At 38.0% G+C, this 27,041-nt stretch overlaps 1 protein-coding gene across 1 annotated transcript in view; it reads left to right on the forward strand.

Moving 5' to 3' along the window:
- ITGBL1 (integrin subunit beta like 1) overlaps positions 1–27,041 on the forward strand; it is a 225,319-nt gene that overhangs the window by 126,479 nt on the left and 71,799 nt on the right. The window contains exon 6 of the mRNA XM_003789634.2: positions 5,963–6,109. Coding sequence (XP_003789682.1) covers positions 5,963–6,109 — 147 coding nt within the window. The remainder of the gene's footprint in view (positions 1–5,962; positions 6,110–27,041) is intronic.

A 27,041-nucleotide genomic window follows, 5' to 3' on the forward strand; every position in this document is an offset into this window, starting at 1 on the left:
AGTTTTCTCCTGGCAGACCTCATTGTCCCTGAGATGGAACCACTTGTCTTCACAAATTTCAAAGGCATTGACTCCTATAAAATAACAGAATTGGTTGGAACTTAAATGTTAAAACTTTATGTGTTAAAAGTCTTAACACAATAACTAAGAAAATGACATGAAGGCTATGTTAACCAGTTGGACGAAAATATTTCAAATTGTATATGAAAACACCATACTGTACCCCATGATTGCATTAATGTACACAGCTATCATTTGATAATAAAAAAGCTGGTATTTATAATGCATTTACAATGTAGGTATGTTTGTTCTAATTTACATGAAGGTTGGGGAGAAGTATAGGAATTTCTTAGTATGGGACAGCTAGATAGCAATATCCAAGGAATCTAATAGTCTCTGAAATGCAAGTGTTAATAAGTATAAACTATTAATGGGAAAATGCTCATATTGGAAGGCCTAAATGATCACATTAACAATCACATATTCATTAATAATTACAACTTTTTTCCTTTAAAATGATGAGTTCTGAGGCAGAAGATGATAGCAATTCATGATTGTTTCTTCAGTTTGTTGAATGACTCTCTTATATAACAGGTTCTCAATAAATGATCATTGGATTGAATTCAGTGTTAAATGAGAGATTTGGATTCAGTGATCCCTAATATCTCATCACACTTTGACCTATTATTTTGCAATTATCTCCATAAAGAATAAGGTTGGGCCAGGCATAGTAGCTTATGCCTGTAATCCTAGTACTTTGGGAGGCTGAAGTAGGAGGTCTACTTTAGCCCACAAGTTGGAGGCCAATATGACAAGATCTTGTCTCTCAAAAAATTTAAAAAAAAATCCAAAAATCCAATTTGGCCTGTACTTGTAGTATCAGTTGCTTGGGAGGCTAAGGCAGGAGGATTGCTTGAAACCCAGGAGTTTGAGGCTTCAGTGAGTTATGATAATGCCTTTGTCTCTAGCCTGGATGACAAAGTGAGACCCTGTCTCTCCTGACTTAAACAAACAAAAATCCCAGGTCGTGAAAAGTTTCTGCAAATTTGTGTTGTCCATTTTCTTCAAACTCAGCAGATGGATTCACAAACCTCAGGGTCTAGACTTCATTGAAAGTCAATTTCCACATTGCACGATATACTTTCATATCTGCCCACAAAGATAAAATAGTGTGAGTTTTCCTGCATTAGTATTGTACCTGATAACATTTTAAAGGTGTAATTCTACTTCTGTTAAAACTCTTCGTGTGTTTTTGCAGTAATTATAGAAATCTGCTTTGTTCTGCATCTGTAATGATGAGCATATTCAAGTTTATTAGGAATTAAGAAAAGCTCAGTTGAAATTATTCTTTCCTCTTCTTAGTTAGGTATGTGAGCTCAAATGAATACAAATAAGAACATCTCATTTTTACATAGCATTCTAAAATAAATAATGTACTTCCCAATAAGTACAGATAGAAAATGTATTATTGTTATGTTTAAAAATGAAATAAACTCAAAGAGGTTGTCATTTAATCAGCCCCACTTTGTTGGTAGCATAACCAGGATTAGAAAACACCGTTATATTAACGATGTAGGCTGTTTTTTGCTATTGCATACCACTATTCATCCCAGTTCTTCACAACACCTGTATCTATGTGTCAAGGAATGTAATGTCTGTCCTGATCCCTTTTGTATATAGTAGATTGGTCTTCAATAATTGTAAACTCCATGTAGAGTACCAGTTATAAGCTAAGGGTCTCTAGGTTGAGCAGGTGGAACTTTCTAAAAAGTGAGTGAAAATAAAGTGTGGACACTCCAGAAGATAAGATTGTGCTTCAGTGAAATATCCCAAAAGGAAATTGAAAAAATGATCTTATTTGCAATAGTGTCAAAAATAAAATACTTAGGAGTGAAATTAACTAAGGAGATGAAATATCTCTACAATGAAAATTATAAAACATCAATGAAAAGGGTTGAAGACACAAAAATGTGGGAAGATACCTCACATTCATGGATTAGAAAAAAATTAGTACTGTCGAAATGTCCATGCCACCCAAAGTAATTTATAGATCCATTGCCATCCTTGTCTGAAGTCCCATGGTGTGACAGACAATTGATTTTAAACAAAGGTGCCAAAAAACACAGATTAGGGAAAAGACAGCCTCTTCAATAAATGGTACTGGGAAAATTGGATATCTATATGCAAAAAGGGGAGACTAGGCCTCAATTTCTTGCCAAACACACACACACACAAAACTCAAAATGCATCAAAAATTTAAATAAAACCGAAATCTATGAAACTGAGAAAAAATAGGGAAAATTGTTTATGACATGGTACTGGGCAAGGACTTTTAAAAATAAGACTTCTTCAACCTGAGCCAAGGTGAGACCCTTCCTCTACTAAAAATAGAAAAATTTAGCCAGCCATTGTGGTGAGTGGCTGTAGTTCCAGCTATTTGGGAGGCTGAAGCAGAAGGATCACCTAAACCCAGAAGTTTGATGAGGCTGACACCATGACACCCTAGCCTGGGGAACTGAGAGAGATACTGTTTAAAAAAAGTAAACAAAATAAAATAATAAAATAGACTTCAAAAGCATAGCAACGAAAATACATAAATCTTTTTTCAGTTTTTAAACAAACTGAAAAACTTTTGTACAATAAAGGAAACAATTAACAGAGTAAAAAATCAGCCTGTAGAAAATTTGTAAAGTTAATGGCAAGAATATGTAGGAATTTTAACTCAAAGCAAAATAAATAAATAACCCAATTAAAAATGGGGAAAAGGCATTAATAAACATTTATCAAAGTAAAACATTCTAATAGTGAACAGGTACATGAAGAAATGCCCAATGTTGCTATTCATCAGAAAGATGTAAATCAAAACCACAATGAGATACTGCCTCATTCCACTTAGAATAGCTATAATAAAAAAAGACAAAAACAAGTGTCAGCAAGGAGATGGATAAAAGGAAACCCTCTACATTGTTGGTGGGGTTGTAACCTGGCGTAGCCACTATGGAAAACTGGATGATGGTTCCTCAAATGATTAAAAATAGAATTACAGGGTGGCACCTGTGGCTCAAAGGAGTAGGGCAGTAGCCCCATATACCAGAGGTGGTGGGTTCAAACCCAGCCCCAGCCAAAAATTGCAAAATAAATAAATAAATAAATAAATAAAATAAATAGAACTACTTTATGATCCAGACATTACACATACAGCAATTTGGCATATACCCAAAAGAAATGAAATCAGTATGTCAAAGATATATCTGCATGCCCATGTTTATTGCGGCACTATTTATAGTAGCCAAGATGTGAAATCAACCTAAGTGTCTAACAACAGACAAATGGATAAAGAAAATGGGGCCTATATTAATATGGCATACTATTCAGCCATAGGAAAGAATGAAGTTCTGTCATTTACAACAACACGGGTGGACATGGGGGACAGCATGTTAAGAGAAATAAGCCAGATACATGAAGGCAAATACTACATGATCTCACTCATAGGTGGACTCTGAAAAAAAAAAAAGAATTGACATCAGAGAAGCAGAGACCAGTATTGCAGTTAACAGAGACTGTGGAGGGGAGGGCGAAGAGGAGGATAGGGAAAGGTGAGTCCATACATGGAGTAATTCAGGTACATATGGTTAATGGTAAGCTATGACGTATTACAAAATAGCTGCAAGAGAGCTTTTGAATGTCTTCCCCTCCAAAAAAGATAAATGCATGAGGTAATAGTCACACTAAATCTCCTAAACTGATCATTCTACAACCTATTTATGTATTGAAAAAAATCACATCACACTTCATAAATATGTGCAGTGTGTCAATTAAAAAAAATTAAAAGTCCTGTGGAATTTTTTACAGATGTAAAACTATCCTAAAATTCATATGGAACCGCAAATGACCATTAATAGCTAAACCAATCTTGGGTTTAAAGCAAAGTTGAAGTCATCTCAATTTCTGCTTTTGAATTATGTCACAAAACTATAGTAATCCAAACAGTATAGTGCATAAAGACAGACATGGAGAGACTAACAGAATTGAATAGATAACACAGAAATAAACCCACATAGTTACAGGTAATTGATTTCAGACACAGATCATAAGAACACACTTGGGGAAAGGTCAGTCTCTTCAACAAATAGTGTTGGTTGAGATAACTGGATGTCACATGCAGAAGAATGAAATTAGACTCCTACTACACACATAAATCAAATCAAAATGGATTAAAAATTTAAATGTAAAACCTGAAATTTTAAAATCACTACAAGAAAACAGGAGAAAAATCTTCATGTAATTGATGTTGGCAATGTCGTGGATATGACACTAGAAGCACAGGCAACAAAAGCAAAAATAAGTCAGTGGGAACTAAAACGTTTCTGCAGTAGCAAAGAAAATAATGAACAAAATGAAAAGGCAGTTTATGAAATGTGAGAAAATATTTACAAACCATACATTTGATGTGAAATATGAGAAAATATTTATAAACAATTGATAATTCCTCAATAGCAAATAACTGGATTAAAAATCAGTAAAGTACCTGGATAGGCATTTTTCCAAAGAATATATGCAAATGGCCACTACATATATGAAAAAGTACTCAGCATCATTAATCATCAGGGAAATGCAAATCAAAACCACAATGAAAATGTCACTGCATGCCACCTGTTAGGATGGCTGTTCTCAAAAAGTCCAAAGGTGAGTGTTGGTGAGGTTGTGGAGGAAAGAGAGTGCTCATACCTTAGTGGCGAGGGTGTAAGTTGGTATAACCATTATGGAGGACATTTTGGAGTTTCCTTTAAAAATTGAATATAGAACTATCGTATGATCTAGCATTCAGGGGGTATGTATCCAAAGGAAGTAAAATCACCATCTCCAAGAGATATCTGCACTCCCATGCTCAGTGAAGCCTTATTTATTCTAATAAATATGTAGCAACAACCTAAGACTCTGTTGAAGGATGAATATGGATAAAGAAAATGTGGTAAATATACATGATGGAATATTACTCAAGCTTAAAAATGAAGGAACATCCTTCATTTTCCACAACATCTATGAGCCAGGAAGACATTGTGTTCAGTGAAATTAGCCAGACATAGACAAGTGCTGCATAAGCTCACTAAGAGCTGGAATCTGAGAAAGGCAGCCTCATAGAAACAGAGAGAAGGGTGGACACCAGGGAGGTGTCCCTTGGAGAGGAGACACGGAGTTGTCAGTCAAAGCATGCAAATATCCAGCATCATAAGACAAAAAAAGTGCTGGGATCTCAATGTACCACCTGGTGGCTGTAGTTAATGTATTGCATACTTGAAATTTATAGGAATTCTTAGGTATTCTCACCACACAGACACACAGGTAACAAGGTGATAAATACATTAATTAGCTTGGTCATGATAATCATTTCACAATGTATATCTGTATTAAACCTCGATGTTGTACAACTTAAATACCTATGTATGATTTTTATTTGTCAATTATACCTCAAAAAAACTGGGAGAAGACCTCTTTCAAATTCTAGATTTTCATTGTTTTTTGTCACTTCATGGTTCCTAATTTTTCTGTAGTGTGAGATCTCCATAAATAAAAATCAATTGAATGGTTCATTTAAAAAATCCTGCTTTCAAAATAAATTGTTTTCCTTCTCCTATGACTCTCCTTCATGGGAATTAATTACCAAATCCATCAAATACCCAGTAGACCAATAAAGTCACACGTACCTGAATTTTGATACATCCCAGTGTATAGCCCTACTGAACTGCTTATCTTTGGTTGCTGCATTTCTTTACCCCTCACAATGAACTAATATAAATCAGTTATTTAAGAATTTGAGAAAAATGTGTCTTTGCCTGTGTGTTTTAAATTTCACTAATTAAGATCCTGACTCATTTGTGACACTCACCGTTAGAATGAAAACGAATTCCGAGTTCATTATCTTTGTGTATGTTTTCATTCTTTTGCTCCTCTCATTGTGAAGGTCATGGACAGTGTAACTGTGGAAGATGTGACTGCAGAGTGGGCTGGTATGGGAAGAAGTGTGAGCACCCACGATCCTGCCCGCTGTCGGCTGAGGACAGCCTCAAGAAGTGTCAGGGAAGCTCTGATCTGCCTTGCTCTGGAAGGGGTAAGTGGGGTTTCTCAGGGCTTGTCACTGCCCCCTAATCCTATAATTCAAATGAATTTAGGTCACATATCTTATTTAAAAAATAGCTGAAATCCCTGAATAAGGGATGATTTGTCTTTTCAAAACTAATAATAAATCCAATTTCCATGAGTGAAAGTACATGGAGAAATCTCTTTCTCTCTCTCACACACACATACACACACAGTCAGCTCTCAGTCTGGCTTTGGGGTATGTTCAATTTCAGTTCAAGGTTGATTCAATCCATTATTACATTTTTAAAACAATTGAATGTTTGCTTAAATCTCTGTAAAGAGACTAATTGTCCACTGACATTTATTAAGCCAAGTAATATTATTTTGAGGAGATTTGTTGGCTTTTGAAAAAGGGTCAAATAAACAGACAGCTCCGAATAAGCTTTTGCTGTTTTTAGAAGGCTTGTAGCCTCAGGTGTGTTCTTTGCGTGAGATCAGTACAAATTGGAGAAGGAAACCTCATCTAGAGAAGTACACTGGTTCCTTTCTTTTTGATTTATCAAAACAAGAAATACAATTTCCTCTCTCACACAAGAACAGCAAAGTTAATATGAAGTATGCTTGCAGAGGAAGTGGTAATTGAAGTTATTATGAATTTTGTTCAAGAAAGAAGAAAAGGAAAAAGACTGTTTTCTCAAATGTTAGATCAGAAATTTAATTTTCGGCTGAGTTTTTATTTTTAGATATACTTTTTAATTGAGATATAACTAATACACCATAAAATTCACACACAACTCAGTATTTCTAATATAATCACAGAATTATGCAACCCATCACCATTATCTAATTCTAGAGAATTTTCATCACCACAGTAGCTCCTGTACCCTATGAGTGTCACTCCCCATTCTCTTGTCCCCCAACCTCTAGACAATATCAATCTACTTTCCATCTCTATGGATTTGTTTATGGTAGATATAAATGAAAACATAAAGTATGTGTTCTCTTTGCATCTGGATTTTTTCGCTTAGCATGTTTGCAAGGTTGATCAATGTGGTGGCATCTAGCATCATTCATGCCCTGTGATGGCTGAATAACATCCATTGTGTGGCTGCACCATAGTCGTTAACCATTCATCAGTTGATGGACATTTGGACACAGGTGGTTTCTGCTCTTTGCTTATTATGAATGATGCTGCTATGAATATCCACGTGCAAATTTTTGTGTGAACATGGTTTTAATTGGGGGGCATATATCCTACAAGTGGAATTTCTGGGTCATCTCTTGAATCTGTGTCTAACTGTCTGAGGTACTACAAACATGGCTGTACTGTACCCACCAAAATCTGTGAAGGTTCCAGTTTCTCCACATCCTTGCCATTGCTTGTCTGGTTTTTTTTTTTTTTCTTTTTTTTGATTACTTCAAGATTATTGGCACCATAGATATTTTCTCATATCCAATATTTTTCTCTAATGATTATGAATAGGATGTAGGTAGAAGAAATTTCTTTTTAATTTTGAAAATATTTCTGACCAGCCCTATGTTTCACCAATACCATGAGATAGGAACCATAGTTCCACCTGTGTTAAAAATACTGTCCTAATAGTGATGGGTAAGCTGAGCATGCTTTTAAACTAATGAAGATTAAAATTAGTATCACTCAGACTGCTGTTGTTTACTCAGAATTATAATCTACAGTCAAAAATGAATTATTTTACAGTATTATTTTATATTTACAAAAAGCTTTAGCTGTTATGTCCAGCCATGGTTAAAAAAAAAAAAAAAAGAACATAGGGGGGCTAATAGCTAATAAGTGTCTCTTTTTATTCAAAATCTGTGTATCTTTTCAAAAATCTGCTGTAATACTGGGAACAATTTCACTCCAAATTGAAAACCTTGGGGGTAAAGAAAATGACTTTATCTCAGAAATAGTTTTTTTACCGTTTGAGAAAACTTTTCCAGTTATATTTACCTAGAAAAGCTTAGGTACAGTGATTTTTGTTGTTATCTCAAAGTGATCAAGTGTGGGGAAGTCTGAAATGTCAAAATGTTACTTAAGTTTAGGGATGTTCATTCTGTAAAATTATTAGAATCTCAAAGGGTTATGTCACTAGTAGAAATAAATAGAAGTAAATAGAACAGAAATTAATAGGGATATGTTCTTCTTTTCAAAAGAAAACAATTGGACAAAATTTACACATTTTTCACATGTGTTTATATATTGAGGTTAAATAATGACAAATTATATAATGGAAAATTAACATATTTTATAAGCACATGAAATATCTCTCAAATATAGAAAATGAGCAAGTATATATTTGAACCATTGATTTTCTTATTTGTCTCTAATACTTTTAATATATAGAATAAGTGCAAGAAAATTATTGTGGCCTTATATGTGTATATATATTATTTATATATATATAAACTCCAACTAGATGTGTTCTTCCAACGCACATTAGTTCCTTGTCTTTCTTAAGATTCGCTAACTTATTTAGCTACCATTTTTAAATGAGAGTATATGTACAGTTTGATTAAGAAGTTATTGGATATAATAAAAATAATAATTAAAAAAATTACAGTTCATGTAAGCCTCTAGAAGTATCTTACAAATAAATAATAAGTTTCACTAGTCTCCTAACAGAGAAGTGAAGGTGTTGATGAGTGAAATGATTTCCCAGGGAACCATAACAAAATGAATTTCTGAGACTGAAAAGCAAGAATTTACTACGGCCAGCCTAGTGCTTGGGCCAGTGGTCAAAGACCCTTTTTTCCTCATGATGTTACATCTGCAAACTCATTGGCATCGGACGTTTCAAAGCAAATGGTCCACACGAACACTTTTCAAGGATTAGTTTTGCAACTTATGAATGAAAACTGCAGCTGTGGTTACAAGAGTGCAGAAAGCAATTACAGGGCCCATCAGTTCTCGAGCCTGATAGTCTCATCACCTCACCAGCTGAGATAAACTTAAAAAAAAAAAAAATTCTCCTGGTAGAATGTATTGAAGCTCTTCAGAGACCAAGTGAAGGCATTTTTTAAAATTAAAATTTAAATTAGATTACTTGCTTCTGCTGGTGATGACTAAGTGTGATCATTATGTTTTGAAGGTAGGGGAATGCCTTACCCCAGTGGTTCTCAACCTTCCTAAGGCTGCCATGTATTTTCATTGTTACAAAGAGGTCACGACCCACAGGCTGAGAACCGCTGCCTTAGATGATCTTCTAAATTCTCTGTTTTTCCTATAACTACTTGTTTTCCTATTCCTTATTGCCTATAGATATCTTTTCACTTAATTAGATGTATCTCATATAGACACATCATACAATATTCATTTTAATTTCAGCTCTTGGCAGTAGGGGTGGGGACCACTTTTTCCCTTCTACGTCAGTGCTCTGCTCAATCACTATCATGGCTTGTGATGGGTTCCCTGTGAGTTTTAAACACTTCCTGGCATAAAAATATATTCCTCTTATTACTGAGGTTCCCATGAGCATGAGTCAGACTGGTCCAAAAACATGAGCAAAAGTGTGTTGTGTTGCTTGTGAGCAGACGCCTCAAGAGGCAGAGAAAGATTTGCCATCCTTTCTTTCTGACTTGAGGATCTGCAGTACAGGAGATGGTCACGGATCCATTTGCCTGGGTTTCTGGGTGAGGATGGTTGGCAGGCACCGCAGCGGACATGACAAGAGCTTACGACATGAGTGAGAAAGAAACTTCTGTTTTTTCTAATAAGTACGAGTTGGGAGTTGTTTATTATAGCACGACTCTTCACTGGTCCACTTTTCCACATACAAAATTTAGGGAATAAAGTTAACTCAATGCAAATAAACTAGCAAACAACAAAAATCACCTTAAAACCTGAAGAGATAAGCATGTCAACAGCTGAGGCTTATAATTGTATGTATATATTATTATCATCAGTACCCAAATCAAGATAAATATAAACGTGCATTGACAGAGGATGCCAAAAATGCATACACAGTTTAAGAAAGGAAAAAACTGTATTAAATTTGTAATACTCAATATATACCAATAACAAAAGATGAATGCAAGTCACATTTCAGCACCTCTTGTAATTGCAGAAGTCAAATGTGACTTGAGTGTTACAATTTTAAAATGTAGACATGTTTTGGCAGCCTGTGTATTGTGCAAATAAATATATTTATTCTGTCAACAGTTTATATACTCTCATTCAATAGGTAAAATGCTAAGACCATAGATTGCATTTTTAAAACTTCCTAAAAACACAATGAGGAAAAAGTATAAAATTATTCTTTTTACAGAAAATGACATAGGAAATTTGAAGTTTCGCATCTTATGTAGTAAGATTTGGAGGTCCAGTTTATAATAATAATAAAAAAAATCTTACTATAGGCCCTCTGGCTCTAGCTCTGCTGTTATAGATAATTTACAGGTTATTTTAACATACCAATTTCCTTAACCATATATAATAAATATGTTTGCATGTTCTAAATGTAATACTGCCAAACACTGAAATGACTGCATAGTAATCCATTATGTGGTTGTAGCAAAATAATTTAACTCTTCCTTTTTCATTAATATCTGTATTCAAGTTCTAAGTGCCATAATTTATATTCTTATAGCAGAATTTGTGTATAAATCCTTAGAATTAATTCTTGGCTATGGAATGCATAGATTTAAATGAATCAAAATAGGTTAAATCTTTTCAGTTAAAACATGCCTAAACAATTCATAATGTCTAGAAAACTTGTCCAGCACACCACCTTATCAGGAGCGGAAGAGAGGTTCTCTTCACCCACCCGTAGTGACACTTAGGTAATCTGTTGGCCTTTATTGATGTGTTTTGCTCTTAGTGTTATAAACTTCTGCCATTTATCAGACCCCTTTCGTTGACTTTTATAATCACTGCAATGAATGATTTATCTGCAGGCATTGTCATGGAGAGGCTGTGTTGGCAGGATTTGCCTCCTTTGCTTATCGTTTGTCCTTGTGGCTAAGTCACCTCTTTGTTTGGGACTGGAATCCCATGTGCTTTGGTTGTCTGTCCTCTGTGGCCTTTGGTTTTCTTTCATCAGACTTCTTCTAAGAGCTGGTGCGTACATTCTGCCTTAGACATAGAACCACACACTCCCATAAGGGAAGGTGTGAACTGGAGGGAGAATGATGAATTGAGGATAATTGTTTAATATTGTAGCTTCTAGAAGAGAGAAGCCATGTCCTCATTTTTATCAATTAGTATACGTTAATTAATGAATTAAGCAAATTGTTTCAATTCCCTGACCTAGGAAGATACTTTCAAAGAGTAATTGCATGTCCAATTCCCACCATCTGGAGATTTTTCAATTGAAATCATAATTTCTCCCTCTCTCTCTTATTGGCAAAACACATCTTTAAATTTTCCTATTTTATTTGTCAGAGTAGTTTTTAGGCATGGTTTCTTTTTCTTTCTTTTTTTTTTTTTAATATTCATTCATTTCTGTACTCTCTGTGATTTTGGACAACAGAATCATCGCTTGTCTTATTCGTGTTTACAGAGATGTGATTAATTTGGAACAAAGAGAAAGTTAAAAATTGGAAGTCTTCCAAACATTTTCAATTAAGCACCATACCACATATAGTGATTTTGATTATATTTTTACAATCTTCTGTGGCCTAATTAGCTGTCTAATGGTCAGTTAACTGCTGCAGGAAGAGGCACAAAGTGTTCAGGCGGCAAGAAAAGCCCAGTGTGTGTTCGGTCAGTAGTACCTCCAGAAAGCAAGTGAGATTCAGATTTACCCCATTCTGAGAGCCCTGATAGATTGACCCACCATGTCTGCCAGTGCTGGAAGGCCCTGGAACAGTCATGCACCTAATTGTGTTGTTTCAAACCCAGTATACAAACCATAGCCAAAAATGATAAGAAATGACACTGCAAAGTAAATTCCATACTATTCCTCATCCAGAACATTCTTGCTTGGAGTGTGCATGAAATAAAGAGAAATTGAAATGAATTTTTGTATCATGTCAGAAGCAAAAATCTGGACCTTGGCATGTTATAGACATTAAATGATGAGGAATTGGCCCATGGACCATCAGGGAGGCTCTCATGATCGTGTAATCCATTATATGGTTGGACCATCCAGGAGGTTCTCATGGTTATCCATTATATGGTTGTAGCAAAATAATTAAACTCATCCCTTTTCATTAATATCTATATTTGAGTTCTGAGCAGGCTTTGAACTGGCGGTGCTCACTAACATGGGTGTCACACGCTCCATTGCCAAGCAGAGGACCCTTTTTATTATTTACTTTCTTCGTACTCACAAAAGTTTAATAGAATGCCTTAAACTTCGTATGCATTCTATCACAAATTTCCCCCCAAATGTAGTTGTTATTTATTATGACTTTATTAAAGATAAACCAAGACAAAAAGAACAAGGGAGAACCAAGTGGGGTGCTTCCCGCATCCTTTCTCTACGTCCTCACGTTGCACTTGGACTTCTGTGTGTTGAAACATTGTGTATTCACATAGAGGTGGCCACAGGTGATGGTGGTCAGAATTGGTGGTCAACTTGAAGGTCTTCTTTAAGCCCAGTATTAAATCCCTTGGGTGTATGATGCAAGAGAATTTACCAGCTAAAGACATATCATATGCACACATGGAAGTGTGTTGCTGAATAGAATGGGAACGAGCCATGTTAAACCGAAGAGAAGATCTTACACCGGGCCTCCCCTCTGCAGGGGGTATTTATTTATTTTTCTTATAGCCTCTCTTTCACTTTATCTTAACTGTCTTCTTGCTATTTTTATACCCAACAGAACGGAGAGAAAAAAAAATTCAGAAGCTCAATTTAACAATTCTTTATATTTTTAAAAGATAATAGTAAATAATTCAGTATAAGATAATAAACATGATTTTTGAATTACCTGAAATTTTTCTAATTCATAATCCAGAAAACTGTGTCACTACCAAGTAAGACAGAGTGGTTTCTCATGCTCGCCTCAGTAGTCTTTATCTATGATAATGAAACGTTTTGTACCAAAGATAGGAATCGATTTAAATAAATAGACTTTTTATTACATTTTGTATCATTTTTATGCAGTAATTGAAGACCGGTGAAATTTTTTGGCTAAGGAAACTTCCTAGTAAAGCCTCTAACAGATATCTTCAAAATCTGTTTGAAATGAAAATAGAATATTGGACATGAATTCAAATCCGAATTCTTTAAGCAGGTTTAAAATGACATGTGTGACAACTATGACAATTTTGTTACTAAAATGATTTATTTATTTCTATTACAACACTAAAATCATAATGGAGATTGTAGTGTAATGCTGTGGCAATTATTTACCTGATTTTATTCAGTAAAAACAGGCAAAACACAAACTTTGAGTGGGAAACAATCTGGGCTGGTTCTCATCCATAATTTTCATGGAATCATATCCTTGACAGATGTTTGTGTCAAGGGAAAGTCATTGAGTCCGAGTGTCCACTTTGTCCAGCCTTTAGAATCATATAGCTGATCAAAACCCTACCATTTTCCTCTTGTATATACAAGACATAGTTAAAAATTAATAGGGCCCATTGCACAATGAATGTGGTCACTTAGTATGTACTCAGACTCAGACTATGGCATACAGACAGCAATGGTGTCATTTTCATCAATTATCTTGCTTATCATAGTCAATTAATCTAATGTTTATTGATCACTCAATCATGTATGTTTGTTCTAAGCCAGGGGTCAGGAAACTGGGGCTAGTAAGCTTGCATTGCTTGTAAATAAGGTTCAGTTCAAACAGAGCCATGCTCAGTTCACATACAGCTGCTTTCTTGCTATAATGGAAAAGTTGAGCAGTTATCATGGAGAGTATGTGGCTCACAAAGCCTGAAATATTTATTATGTAGCCCCTTGCAGAAAAAGTCCACTAACCCTGGTGCTAAGCATTTGTGATAGATGTGACACGTGTTGGGAGAAGGGATTTGAGTGGCTTAAGATCAGGGGAGGGAGATATTATTTGCTCTATTTAGGTATGATAAATACCTAAAAGTATAGCCACAAATATGGCTTCATGAAATGAGCAAAGCAGGAACTGAGGAGGTGAGGGGCTTTCGACAGACGATTGTTTACCAAGAAGGGCATTCCAGGTAGAGAGAAGACCAGGCCAGAGACTGAGTTAAGAAGGGAATAACTTGTGTAAAGAACAGGAAGTAAATTCCCTTTTGATGAGGTATAAAGATTAAGAAAGTGATGAGAGGTGGCCTGGGGGCAACTGTGTTGCCCCTTCTTCTTCCCTTTCGCCTGGTTGTGATTGGTTTGAAACAGAAAAGAGAAACTTCTTTGTGGTGATTTCTTCTAATAATTATCTGAGGAGGTTAACTGTTAGTAAGAAGGGCATGTGTAGTAACTGTGTTGTAAGTACAGATTGTAGTTACACTACAAAGATGGCATGGAAACACCAGGTAAGAGACCAAGTTTAATGTACCGAGATGTACCAAGATAATGTTTCCATGAACAAGACAAATGCTTCAGCCTCCTCTCCTGTGCCTCTCTGCACCTCCATCATATTCATTTACCTGTGATAGAATGTGAGAAAAGATTTGCAAATCCAGATTGTTTTATTTGAAGTCATTCATGTCAGCACAGTGTTAAAATGACAACCCTTTAGAAGCCGGATTAGGATTGTGAGGATCATGTTGGGTGGATATTGGGTCTGAATGCACAAAACTGCATGTTTTCAAGGGGAGAGGATCATCTCACAGCAGGAGGTGAGCTAGTGGGTTGTTGGGGTGGGGGTGAGCAGACCCTGACATCCTCTGGCTTCCGGCATAGCCAGCGTGTGACCCAGCAAGTAAGTCACAGAGTAAGTAAAATGGCTGCAAACCCATCTCGTGACTTTGAACTTGGCTCCGTAAGTCTACCTTCCCTTCCTTCCATTTCTCCCATAGTAAATGACCTTGACTCTGTGTTCTGACTCTTTAGACTCCTATATTTTATCCATCATCTCGTGGACTCTATACCTGTCATTTCTGACTCGGGGTCACAGCACACATGATGTTGTGTCTGGTTTTATGTAGCTACATGGATAGACAAAGATCTGATGACTTCTTCCCACCAAGCGCCTGGTCTGGTGTGGAGTAACACACTCTTCAGTCATAGCATCCTTTCATTTGGAGTATAATAATTGAGGTGGATGAGATTTAGGTGTCCACGAATATTTATTTCTCACGTGATGCCTATTACCTGGGTAAAGGAACAAGGGCAGGATTCTTTGTCTTCCCATTTAAATTTTTAAATAATTTTGGCCTCTTTGCAGCTCAGAATATTTGTGCCATGTGGATGCTGGTAAATAATACCAAATGGTCTGTGGTAGTACGGTTGTGAGCCATTTAGGGTTTGGACGGTCCTTGGTATGAAACAGCAAGTATTCCGAGGTCGTGGAGAAAGTCCTCTATGAGGATGTTTACTCCTTTGCCAGAATTTCTTCCCAAAGCCCCGCATTGCACAATTGTTAACCAAAGGAGGTTTAAAGGAGTATAATTTAAGAAAGTATCTGGTATATGGTGCCTGGAAAGTTCTCTCACACTGCTTCCTCTAATTTGCTGGAGGAAGCAAATCACCCCCACCCCAATAACCCACTAGCTCACCTCCTGCTGTGAGATGATCCTCTCCCCTTGAAAACATGCAGTTTTGTGCATACAGACCCAATATCCACACAACATGAATTATAGTGGCAATAGTGAGACAGACACCTAGACCTTGCCCACTGACTGGAGTTTTTTGTTTTTATAAAAGAGGCAGTAGCAGAGCCCACGTGGCGCAAGTCACACTTGATGCCAGATACAGCCTTCTGGATAATTCCACTGTATAAAAGGAGAAATCCAGAGGGATTGTAGTCTTCAGGTAAGGCTTTTTAGCAAATGAGATTTTGGATGTGTTAGGAGGCCTGGAGTTTGGGGACTGCCTGACAGTGTGAAGCGGTCAGAAGATTCTGACACTGTCCACCCTGTTCACAAGTGTCACCTCACTGGTGTGGTCCCTGGAGATGCCGTTTATGGGTGTCATTTGTGCAGAGAGACTCACACATGCTGCCGGTCTGTGCCTTCCCTCGGTGACTACAGCCATGATGAGTCAGCCCATTGCTGACTGTGAGGGCACGCACCTCCCAGGGTGCAGGATTGAAAGAGCCGGTGCTCCTCAGCCTGACACCCTCAGGGAGCAGGTGTTCTCATACCACTTATTGTTGGTGTGACTCTGGAGAGTTTTGCATTTTTAAAAAAAAACTTTTTGGACCCTCAATTTGGTTATCTGTAAAAATGGAGTTATCATTACTGCTGTTTTCTCTCTAATGTTGTGGGTAGTAAGTATACAATTAAAATAGTATATGTGGAATTTTTGTTAATTTTGACGTAATTATAAGAGATTACCAGGATTTAAATAGATGACATACAAATGACTTTAAGGACACAGAATTTAACATAGAAAACATCCAGCCACCACGTATGTTTTGGGATCCTGCTATGGGCCTAGAACTATTCTAGGTGCTGATAATAGAATACTAAACAAGGCCCTCAGTATCTAGGCTGGAGCTTCTAGTGGGTTTTGGAAGAGAAGTTAAACCAGAAAGCAAGTAATTTTGGTGGTGCTGTGAAAAGGCACTGAAGATAGCGTGACAGCATGACCGTGGACTTTGGGGGCCGCTCAGGTTGTGGTGATCAGGGAACCTCTCTGAGGAGGTGGCATTTGGCCAGAAATGAGAACCCAGGGAAGATGGCCAGAGGGAACAGGAGAAAGTGGTCTATGCAAATTTCGTACTCAAGCTTTGTCCTGAAATGAATTTATGGAGGAGCTGAGGACACTCAGAGTTTGTGGAAGTATTTTCTAAATACCTTTGCCACGTTCCCACCTGATTCAATTCGTCTGCAGCATGGCCTGGGCAACGAGGCCTTTCAGAGCTCCCTGGGTAATTCCGCTGTTGCAGTCACATAGGAATCACCGCTCTGCAGGGTTATATAAGGGGCAGAGTCCTGCACCGGGGGAGGTACCTGTCGTCTTTGACCTACTTCCCCCTGTGCAGACGGGGCTTTAGGGAGTGTTTCAAAGTTGAACAGAACTTAGGGTTTCACAGGGTCTTTGCCCACTGCTTTGTTGAAAAGACTGGCAAGAAGTGAGGCGGGGGGAGGGGGGGGCAGAGAGAAGACAGAGGGAGGGCGAGGGAAGGAGAGAGAGGGAGGAGCTTTTGAGCAGTGAGCAGCTTTAGCCACACGCTGACTCTGGCGACATGCAGGGGGATGATGTTCTGTTCTATGTAGAAGGTAATTGGCTGAAATACATTCTGAGTTTTCATATGTATTCCTGGGTAAGTTATAGTTTGAAGAATAATGTGATGGGATATTTTTAGCCATGGTTTTTGGAATAACCATGATAATATTTTACCATAATAAAATACTGTTTAGTTCTGTTACAAGTGCACGAATTAATTGCCCCCTCACATACACTATTGTCTTTTCTTCCATACGTATTAGGTTCTGAGGAAGGGAATTTCCAGGATTATGTTTTTCTCATTAATGAAACTCAGATTTGGGGGATGGCTCTGAGTAAGTGCATTTTGAGCACGTTTCCCGTTATTGAATTGAAGAATTGCTTGTCTTATCTCTTTGGGGTATTTTCACTGCACAGACTTCCCGTTTGATTGGCTGCTTAGCCAACCGCTTGTCGGCCTCATAACCATGATTTTGTTTGGGCTTTCATAGGTACCATAGGAAGGGACACTTCTGAGAAGGGGGGTAACTGCTTGGGGACCAATTAGCCAAATTGAGAATAGTAGTAAAACCACCGCACTTTGTCCAAAGGCTGTGCAGACCAGGGCCAGGAACACCCCCCAGAAAGTGTTTGTCCTCAGATGCCCTCCCAGACACATTCTTATGCAGAGTGTCTTTGTGAAGAACCTGTTTTTAAGGAGCCTCTTCCTTCTGAGCTAGGTGGTGATCCCCAGCTGAGACACCCCTGACCTCCTCCCGTGTCAGATTTCTACAACTGCTGAAACAAATGAGCACAAACTGTGTGGCCTGAAAACCAGAAGTTTATTCTTTCACGGTTCAGGAGATCAGAAGTCTGAAATCAAGGTGGCAGAAGGGCTAACACCTCCGGGAGGATCTGGGGGAGAATCCTCCCTCCCTTCCCTCTTCCGAATTCTGGAGGCTCCTGGCATTCCTTGGCTCCGAGAGTGGTAATTTCAAATCAGCCACTGTCTCTGTGTGGCCATCTTCTCTGCCTCTGCCAGTGTCCTCTATTCTATAAAGATACTAGTCATTGCATTTGGGGCCCACCCTAAATTCAGGATAATATTTCCAAGTCCTTAACTAATTACATTGGAAAGATCCTATTTCCAAATAAAGTGACATCCTTCGGTTCCGGGTAGACACAAATATTGGGAGGACATTATTCAGCTCATGACAGCCCCTTAGTGGAAATCAAACCTTCCTCTGCCACAGGCATTTATCCAGAAAATGAATTTCCCCATTATGTGTGCTGAGTGATGCGTATTACTATGGTCTGAATGTTTATGCCCCCCATATGCATATTTTGAAAACTGGCCCCCAAGTTAATGATATTACAAAGAATAGGGTCTTTGGAAGGTCATTAGGTCACGAGGGTGGAGTCCTCACAGAGAGCTTGCTCAGTCCCCCCACCACGTAAGGACACAGAGAGCAGGTGTAATACTGTGAGCAAAACAGAGGCTCTCACCAGACACAGACTCTGCCAGTACCTTGATCTTGGACTGCTCATCTTCCAGAACCGTAAGATATACATTTCTGTTTGTATAAGCTACTCAGTCAATGTTATTTTTATGTCATCCTGAATGGACTAAGACACGTCCATCACAGTTGAATTAGACACAGTGCAGAGAAGAGTAAGCCGTAACTTTGTATACAGCATGCAGTCAAGGCCCTGGTAGAGATATGACTCCTGGGCTGTGCAGTGAGGAGGCCGAGTGACTCTGCCTGGGGAATTGAGAAGGTGGGCGAGGGAGGTGCTGACAGGTCAGAGGTTTGCTTTTAGAGAAGAGGAAAGATTTCCAAGATAGGAGATCCCATCAGGAGACACAGAAATCTGAAAGAATACAGTATGTCTGTTCAGGTTAATCATTCATCCCAGCTTGTGAATGTCCAAGGTAGGAGTGGGAATCTGTATTTTTAAATAGATCTCCAGTGTGATTTTGAAGGATTTGAGGATGGGCGCTGGGGTCTCTCTGTTTCATAGAAATGTTCTTCTGTGTTTCTCAATTGCTCATAATTCTTACCTCTGTGATCAGACTTCACGGATAGTTTTCTGAGAACTAATCTGTGATGGGCTTCCTTAATGAGAATAATTCACACTGTAGTGAGGGATTTGGGGACTCTTCTATCCAGGAAGTATTAACCTGGAATTTATGCAATTCTGCAGGTTTTTGGTTAGGTATCAAGCCACAGGAACCTCTGAAAATGCCACAAGTATCCTAAGACCGTTTTAGTATTTTGTAGAGGGAGGATCCAAGGCTTCTTTCACCTTTCAGAATCTAAAAGGGCGTCATAGTGTCAACAAAGGTGGCAGTGATTAGAAACCACTGCATAAAACCAGACAAAGACTTCTGGATATCATAGTAGATTGTTGAGGAACATATTTGGAGCTAGATATACTTTAACTATGTGCTGTAGTTAGCAAAGTAAATTATCCAAGTAATAATCAAACATAGAAATACCCATGATACCTCGTGATATCTACTTTATGTAGCTTTTGATTGCACTTCATTTTTTTAAACAAAAATTGCTCACAAGATTCTAGTTAACAATGAAAACAAAATGGACCAAGCTCAGGATCATTTTATTTTAAGTCATGAGAATTTGCTACTGAAGTTTCTTATTAGGATAATTAGAAACACAATGAAAGCTCAAGCAGAGAAAATAATTTCCAGTCTTGTTTTACTCTTGGAAGAGGATGACCTTTGTTCTATTACACTTTAGGTTTTAGTATCTGTCCATGGGAAGGGCCTCCATTCCAATGATAAATGTGGTATTATCAGATGCTCACAGATCTTGAATTAGACACACGCAGAAAAGAGTAAGATGTAAGTTTGTACACAGAGTGTAGTCAAGGCCCTGATGGAGATATGACTCTGGGGCTGTGCAATGAGGAGGCCGAGTGACCTTGCCTGGGGAATTGAGAAGATGAGTGAGGGAGGTGCTGAGCGGTCAAAGGTTTGCTTTTGGAGAAAAGGAAAGATTCCCTCTTTAAATGGAAGTACAGCCTGGCATTCTAGGAATAATAGGATTATAGGAACAAGTAGAGAAATAATCTCAATTTTGTATGCTAATCAAGCTTCAATTGGAATAGTTTTAAGGAGAGCCATCTTGACATGTAAAAATAAGGTATTTTATTAGCAAATATCAAAATTTAATAAAGAAATACTATCAGTGTTTTTCATATGTTAGGCATTGTTATTTTAACATTGGCTGGTGCATATTCATATTTATCTTGAGAATGTATGGGGTAGGGCTAAATTATCAAAGATTTCAAACAGTGTAGCTGGGGATGTGACCTGAGGAGGCAGTCATGAAGCTGATTAATTATGAAGCATCAGTAACTATCAGTTATTAATTTGAGTGATCTAGGGCCCAGCCCCTGGGCCTGTAACTATTTGTTCAGCATCTATCCATTGGCTTATTCATTCTCTGAATGCAGTGGTTACACTGGCATCATAACATGACAAGAGGAAGGAGCTCTCTCGCATTTAATGAAATAACCTGGGTCGCTGTCATTTTCTCTCTCTGTGTATGCTGCTTATAGCTTCTGGTTGAATGCAAGGATTTTGTTTTCATGCTGCAAATTAGCTATCCTGAGGAAAAGTATTTTTAGTGAGAATATATGATATTATTTGTTCAATGTAGGCAGTAGATTTGGAAAATATTTAAGAGACCATGGCTGCTGCCTACTATGGGTCAAAGAGTCTTGGCAGCAAAAAGAGACAGCATTACGGGTCCCAAGTCACATTTCACAGCAGTTCCCAGTGTTGGACGTAGAAAGAGCTTTTCTTTGGTTTCTCTGTCTTGAAAGAGCTCCAGCTTTTAATTCCTTTGTCGTTAATCACAGTGCTGAGCACATGACAAAATTACACAACATCTATTTTAGTCAAGAGTCTTTGGGAAGAAAATGGCAGAACCCCAATTCAAACAACCAGAAACAAACAAATGGAATCTGTTTCTGAGTAAACTGTGTATTCTTGTGTATTTTTAAAGACTTTGCATGGATAATGTGAGAGTGAGATTAGAAATTCTTTTGCTGATAGCCTTTGAACTATAGGCATAAAACAGAGATTAGCTAAAGTATGAGTTTCATGTTGCCTTTCCCCTGGCTTCATTTTAAAATAGTGGAAACTGTTTTTAAATACAACTTTAGATCTTACTTTTTGTCTATATTTGAGATCTTACAACTTATTCCATGTTATGATACAGTCTTGATATGTTGTCTTTAATGGTTGCATACTATATTAAAGTATTTGCCCAAGCATGATATACACCATTATTCCATCATTTGCTCCATTATTCTATTTAAATGGACCATGAACATAATTACAAGATTTTAATGTTATGGTCTGCAGATGTTTTCCTCTTCCCACATTGTACTTCTGCATAACTGTCTTCGGATAACACAGATAAGATAGATAGATTCATATTTTGCAGGGCCTACATTTCAGGAGTTCTTTTTAATAAAGTGAATTCAAAATTGCAAGTACAAAGTTAGTTAAGGTGAACACTGATTTAGGATGAAAAGGCAATCAACACAAATTACATTTTTGTAGCAAATACCATAAACATCACAAGATCTAGAATATGATGTAATTATAATTTTACACATCTGTTGTAAATAGCTCTGTATGCTTCAAAATTGTTTCTCCCTCAACTTTCCACGTATGGGCTGCATGTTGTAAGTTGCGTATAATTTTGTGACTTTATCTCTGGTCTTACATCTTCATGACCCAAGAAGGCTATAGAAGTATTCCTAGAAGACATTGCCATGCCAGGAAAAATCATGAAAATGACAATATCCCACTAATTACAAAGGAAATGTATCTTCAAGTCAAGTTCCCTTTGGGTGACTCTCAGAAGTACCTGGAGCCATGGCAGTGTCACTTGACATCATGGGAAATGTGCCTGATGGAAGTTGGAATTGAAAGAGAAAATCATCTTAATCAATTTGGTTGGAATTTCAGATGTTGCAAAATTTTCACAAATATATATCACCTATTTCCTCCCCAGTGCCAAGAACTCCCACCCATTAAAATATGGAGATTAAATTAATTACCATTAGCTCCGTGGTAAACATGTCTGTCTCATTAGCAATTGATACTGAAGGACCATAGCTGGGTCTGTGCACAAAGTCCAGAACAGTGAGTTTCTGTGCCCTGTCATTGACTTTCTACTTTTTCTCTCCAAAAGAATAAGAAGTTAATTATTTGGGAAAGTGGGACAGGTGCTGTCGTTCAATACTTTTTCATATCACGGTGCAAAGTAAAGCCTGTTTCTGTTTATGGTAATCTCCCAAAGGACTGTTGATGCCTTTATGTCCTGGCAGCTTTCTGTTTCAGGATTCTAATATCATAAATGTTCCTCTGAGCTATTAGCAGGAAAATATCTGTTTAGATAAATAGTTTTGTACAAGCGGGTGCCCCCAGCCTAGCACTGAAGCCCCCACTCCTTCAGCATGTGTGGAATTAAAGTGTCCACCACATTTTCAGCTTCTAGATAAATTGTTCTAACCTGAAAGGGTATAGATATCCTGGAGCCTCGGTGTTTCTATTTTTGTTTCTTTATCATACAGCATGTCACTTCTCACCTGAGCCCCCTGCAAAATGAAACCATTATACCTTGAGCCTTACTTTCACAGTCCTCAAAAAGCTAGACTTTTGGTTATAGAAATTCAGAGTTAGAACACTCCTGACTATTATTTTTCATCACTGAAAAAGGGATAAGGAAGCTGATCCACCCTAGATTGATGTTAAGCCTAAAATGAACCTTGCATACTCAGTGCAACGAGTCCTCAGACCCTAGGATTTTTATTCCACCTTTTAAAAAGGTGTTGTCCATCTCTTCACAAGACTCTGGAGACAGGAGGTTTTCAGTCTTATGCATTGGAATGAAGCTAATACAAAAAGAAAGCTTGTTCAAAAATTTTAGTCTCCAAAATACTTCTCCTGGGAAACGGCAGGCCTTTATCTTAGTCAAAAGGAAATGAGACTGTTGGCAAAGACAAATTAAAGTTGGAAGGGATAATTGAAATAAGGAAATGGAAACGTTTGGATGGTTATACCCCAAGCCTGGATCAGACACGAAATAAGCCAGAGGCAGCAGAGATTGAAGTGATGATAGGCACCCTCAGGTCAAAGGCCAAGGAGGTTTGAGAGCCAAGAAATAGAGTAGAAAAATACAGCAACGAAAGGAAGTGTTGTAATACAATGAGACAGTGGTACAGAAGTAAGCAGGCAGAGGCTCTGTTTTCTATGACTTGTGTTTTCTTGCCTGCATGGTGCATAGATGGGTTACTAGAGGCTTAAGTGTTGATTGAATTAGCTTTCCCCATATGCAAGAATCTGACTGTATGATTAAACTTGTGTTCTTATGTAGCGTTCCTAATAATAGACAGAAAGTGATAGTAGTTAACATTTACTGAGCACTTACAGAGTTCTAGGCACAGAGCTGAGTGCTTGACGGATCTCATTTAGTTTTCTCCCCAGCCTCATGATGGTGATAGCATCATTATCCCAGCACCAATATCTTTTTCTCTTTCTGTCTGTATAAAGTCATTGATTCTTATTCCCTTCAATATTATTCAAACCCAGGTTCGTGTGTGTGCTGTTCTCTCTGCCAAGAATATCCATCGATACCTTGTATGCTTGAGGGAATCAAACCTCAGCCATAGATGTGATCATAGCCCCTTCCTTGCTGTAATGAAACATGCACACTTTTACACAGACATCCCTTTGCTATGATTTTCCACTGAAGTTAGTCCCTCTTACTGTTGGCTCCATGAGTAGCGGTGTTTTTCTTTGTGTTTGTAGAATCTAGAGAGTTCTCAACTAAGTGAAGAACGATCAATGACTGTGAGATCAATGACGACGTCAGTGCACAGATGAATCCAGAGTCTCCCACTTTAAATGAGAGACTGTGGACAAAGAGTTACAGGACTGATTCAAAGCAGGGGTTCTTACGTAGTTAGAGAGCCATGAATAGAAATCTTTCTTTTATTTATAGGTTCTCTGTCCACAGGTTTAGTCCTAGGTTCCCTAGTAGTGATCTGGGAAAAGAAACTTAAATCTGGAATGAGGTTAGGGTGTTTTGTGTGTGTGTTTGCGTGTTTTTCCTGGAGTTCTGACCCAATACCAAAGTCAATTACAGACCATTTTGGAATTTTCATCATTATTTATGCTTCTTGTCTCTAATTAAGAATAGATTATGTTTACATTTTTCAGACAAAATTTAAATTCATTAATAATAAGCAATTTCTGGAAATCCCTGACAACTGTTAACATTATTAGGATGGATGTCATTCTTCATTTAAATTTTATGTTTTAATCTTGCCTTTTAAAAATAACTTCATATAACTTTTTTTATAAAATTGAAAAATAATGCAATCTGTTGTGTATTGGTTTAATTTGCTCCCATGTGGCAGAGAGCCAGCTGTAACAGTATGGTGAACAGCCTGCAAGACTGTTTCAGAGGTTCCCTTTTAGATGATTCGAGGGTGATAACTATGTGCTGTTTTCACTGAAAGTCATAAAGCAGGTTCTGAAATGAAATCAAGTCTCAGATTCTCTTATACTGAAATTAATTTCCTATTCCTACCCAGATAGCCAAGGTCCACTTCTCTTTTATTTCTCATTGTGCATGGAGAAACCTTGTCATTGTTCTTGTAGAAGGCTTACTCCTTCACGTACACTTCCCGTACAGATCCGGGCAAGATGACTCTATGAGATTATAAAACCGAGGTCCCCTGGTGACTTTCATCTAAGGACGGGCAGTAGGTTCACCTACTTGGTTCACCTGTGACTTATTAAAGTTCAAAGATGTAAAGAAATCTCTTGTAATCCCGCTTAACCTTCACATAGCATAGATTTAAAGGGAGAAAGATGATTTAAAAATGGAAAATTAACAAATGACCTTTCTCCCTCACATTAGGTGAGATCATTAGGGCAGTGTAGTAAATAGTCTGATTATGGAACATTTTAAAGGGCTGGGTTTTTTTTTTTTTTTTTAAACACACTTTAGTGCTCTGGTCCCATTTTAAACCTCATTTCAAAATACCGCATCGCTTAAAATAGCTAACAGAACAAATTTTGTAAGCATTCCTTTGGAGTGACTCAACATGACACCTTGACCCCAGGCTATTTAAAGTAGTGATACCTCATAGGTATGATCCCAGGGCTTTGCTCAGAATGACCCAGAGCTACCAGGATACTTGGAGATCCTCCTAGGTCAATCCCGGAGAGTCAGAAGAAATCTGAGTTCGTCGGGCTTTCATCACTCCACCCCGTTTCTTCTGGGTAAAATTCACTTATATATGTTTTATTTAGTGAAGATCTATTTGTGATTTCATTTGGAGTAAGATGTTTCTGCTGGTTTCTTTTTGCTGTTCAAATATGAAAATCTTTGCTCTACTGAAAGCAAATGGCATTACTTCCTTGTGTTACCCGCCCGGTGCTGGGTAAACATTTATGCTCTATACTCCAATAACTATGATTCTTTTTGTCTCCTGCTCTGTGCCTTGAAGTGTTCATCTGAAAACATTCAGAAATAATCTGCCCTTCCGCAGAAAATGAGGCAAATGAAGGGAGGAGAATGAAGACTCAGGAGACAAACTCACCTGGAGTTGGTCATGGGTTGAGACCAAAAGAAAAACTGACGTAGAATTAAATGAAAGGGAGAAGACTTCAGTGGGCGTCTGTGCTTTCTCTCCGCCCAGCCCTGACATGCTGCAGGCCGCCCACGGCACCCATCTCTAGAAATGAGTGACTTTATGATAGAGAAGTAGGCAGCAGAGCCCAGCATGGAGGAACCCTTCCCCTTCCAATTCTGCACCGTGAAACCAGCCGGAGCCGCCCACAGACTCCCTTTGTTGATAAGTGCTGCAGGGAGGAGTGGAGAACCTCCCGGCACTGGGCTGCACATGAACTAAACCACAGCGTAATCCACGATGTGGGTAACCTTTACCTTCACTTTTATAGGGGTGGAAAAATACATTTTTTCCAGTAATGAGGTGCCATCAGTGAATGCTACCATATACCAAATTATAAGAGCTTCTGCAGGTCCAGCATCCCCTGGAGGGAAGGAGCAGGTAATTATTCAAAGATAATGCTCCTGAAACAGAATCTTGTCACTGTATAATGGCCCCCTGCGGGGAGATGAATGCGAGGCGAAGGCAGTATATTTATTTTGTAAAGCGAGAGATGCATTTTGGGGATGCAATTGCAGTTCCCGCAATTACCTTTCCTGTTTTACCAAATGAAAGGTTGTAGGTTTAATCATCATGCCTGATGGAGGACTGGTGTCAAAAAGTGATAAAAATAAACACAGTGACAGTGGCCCTGCTGTGTACAGATTGACTTCATAAACTCTCTTGGCACAGACTTTAGCCATTTAATAACTTTTTATGGATAAATGGGAGGATTCGTGATGATTTACCTTCTGAAGTTTCAAATGAGCTGTGTTCCTGCCAGTTAACACTTACCATGTCTTTGCTTTGTCACGGAAAGTCAGCTAGTCAGTAACATAGGAGGTGACAGTTTGATTTCAAGGGAGGACGTGGCTTGATCTGTAGCTTATGGGTTACACGAGATGGCTTCTAGAACTCATCTAGAACTTATGGGTTACATGAAGTGGTCCAACTCAGTATTTACATCCCACGATAGTAATAGTTAACTTTAACTACAATGTGTTAGACACTGTTATAAAGACGTCCAAGAAT

Source organism: Otolemur garnettii, unplaced genomic scaffold (assembly GCF_000181295.1).
Source record: "Otolemur garnettii isolate 467f Iridium unplaced genomic scaffold, OtoGar3 scaffold00034, whole genome shotgun sequence".
Lineage (NCBI taxonomy): Eukaryota > Metazoa > Chordata > Mammalia > Primates > Galagidae > Otolemur > Otolemur garnettii.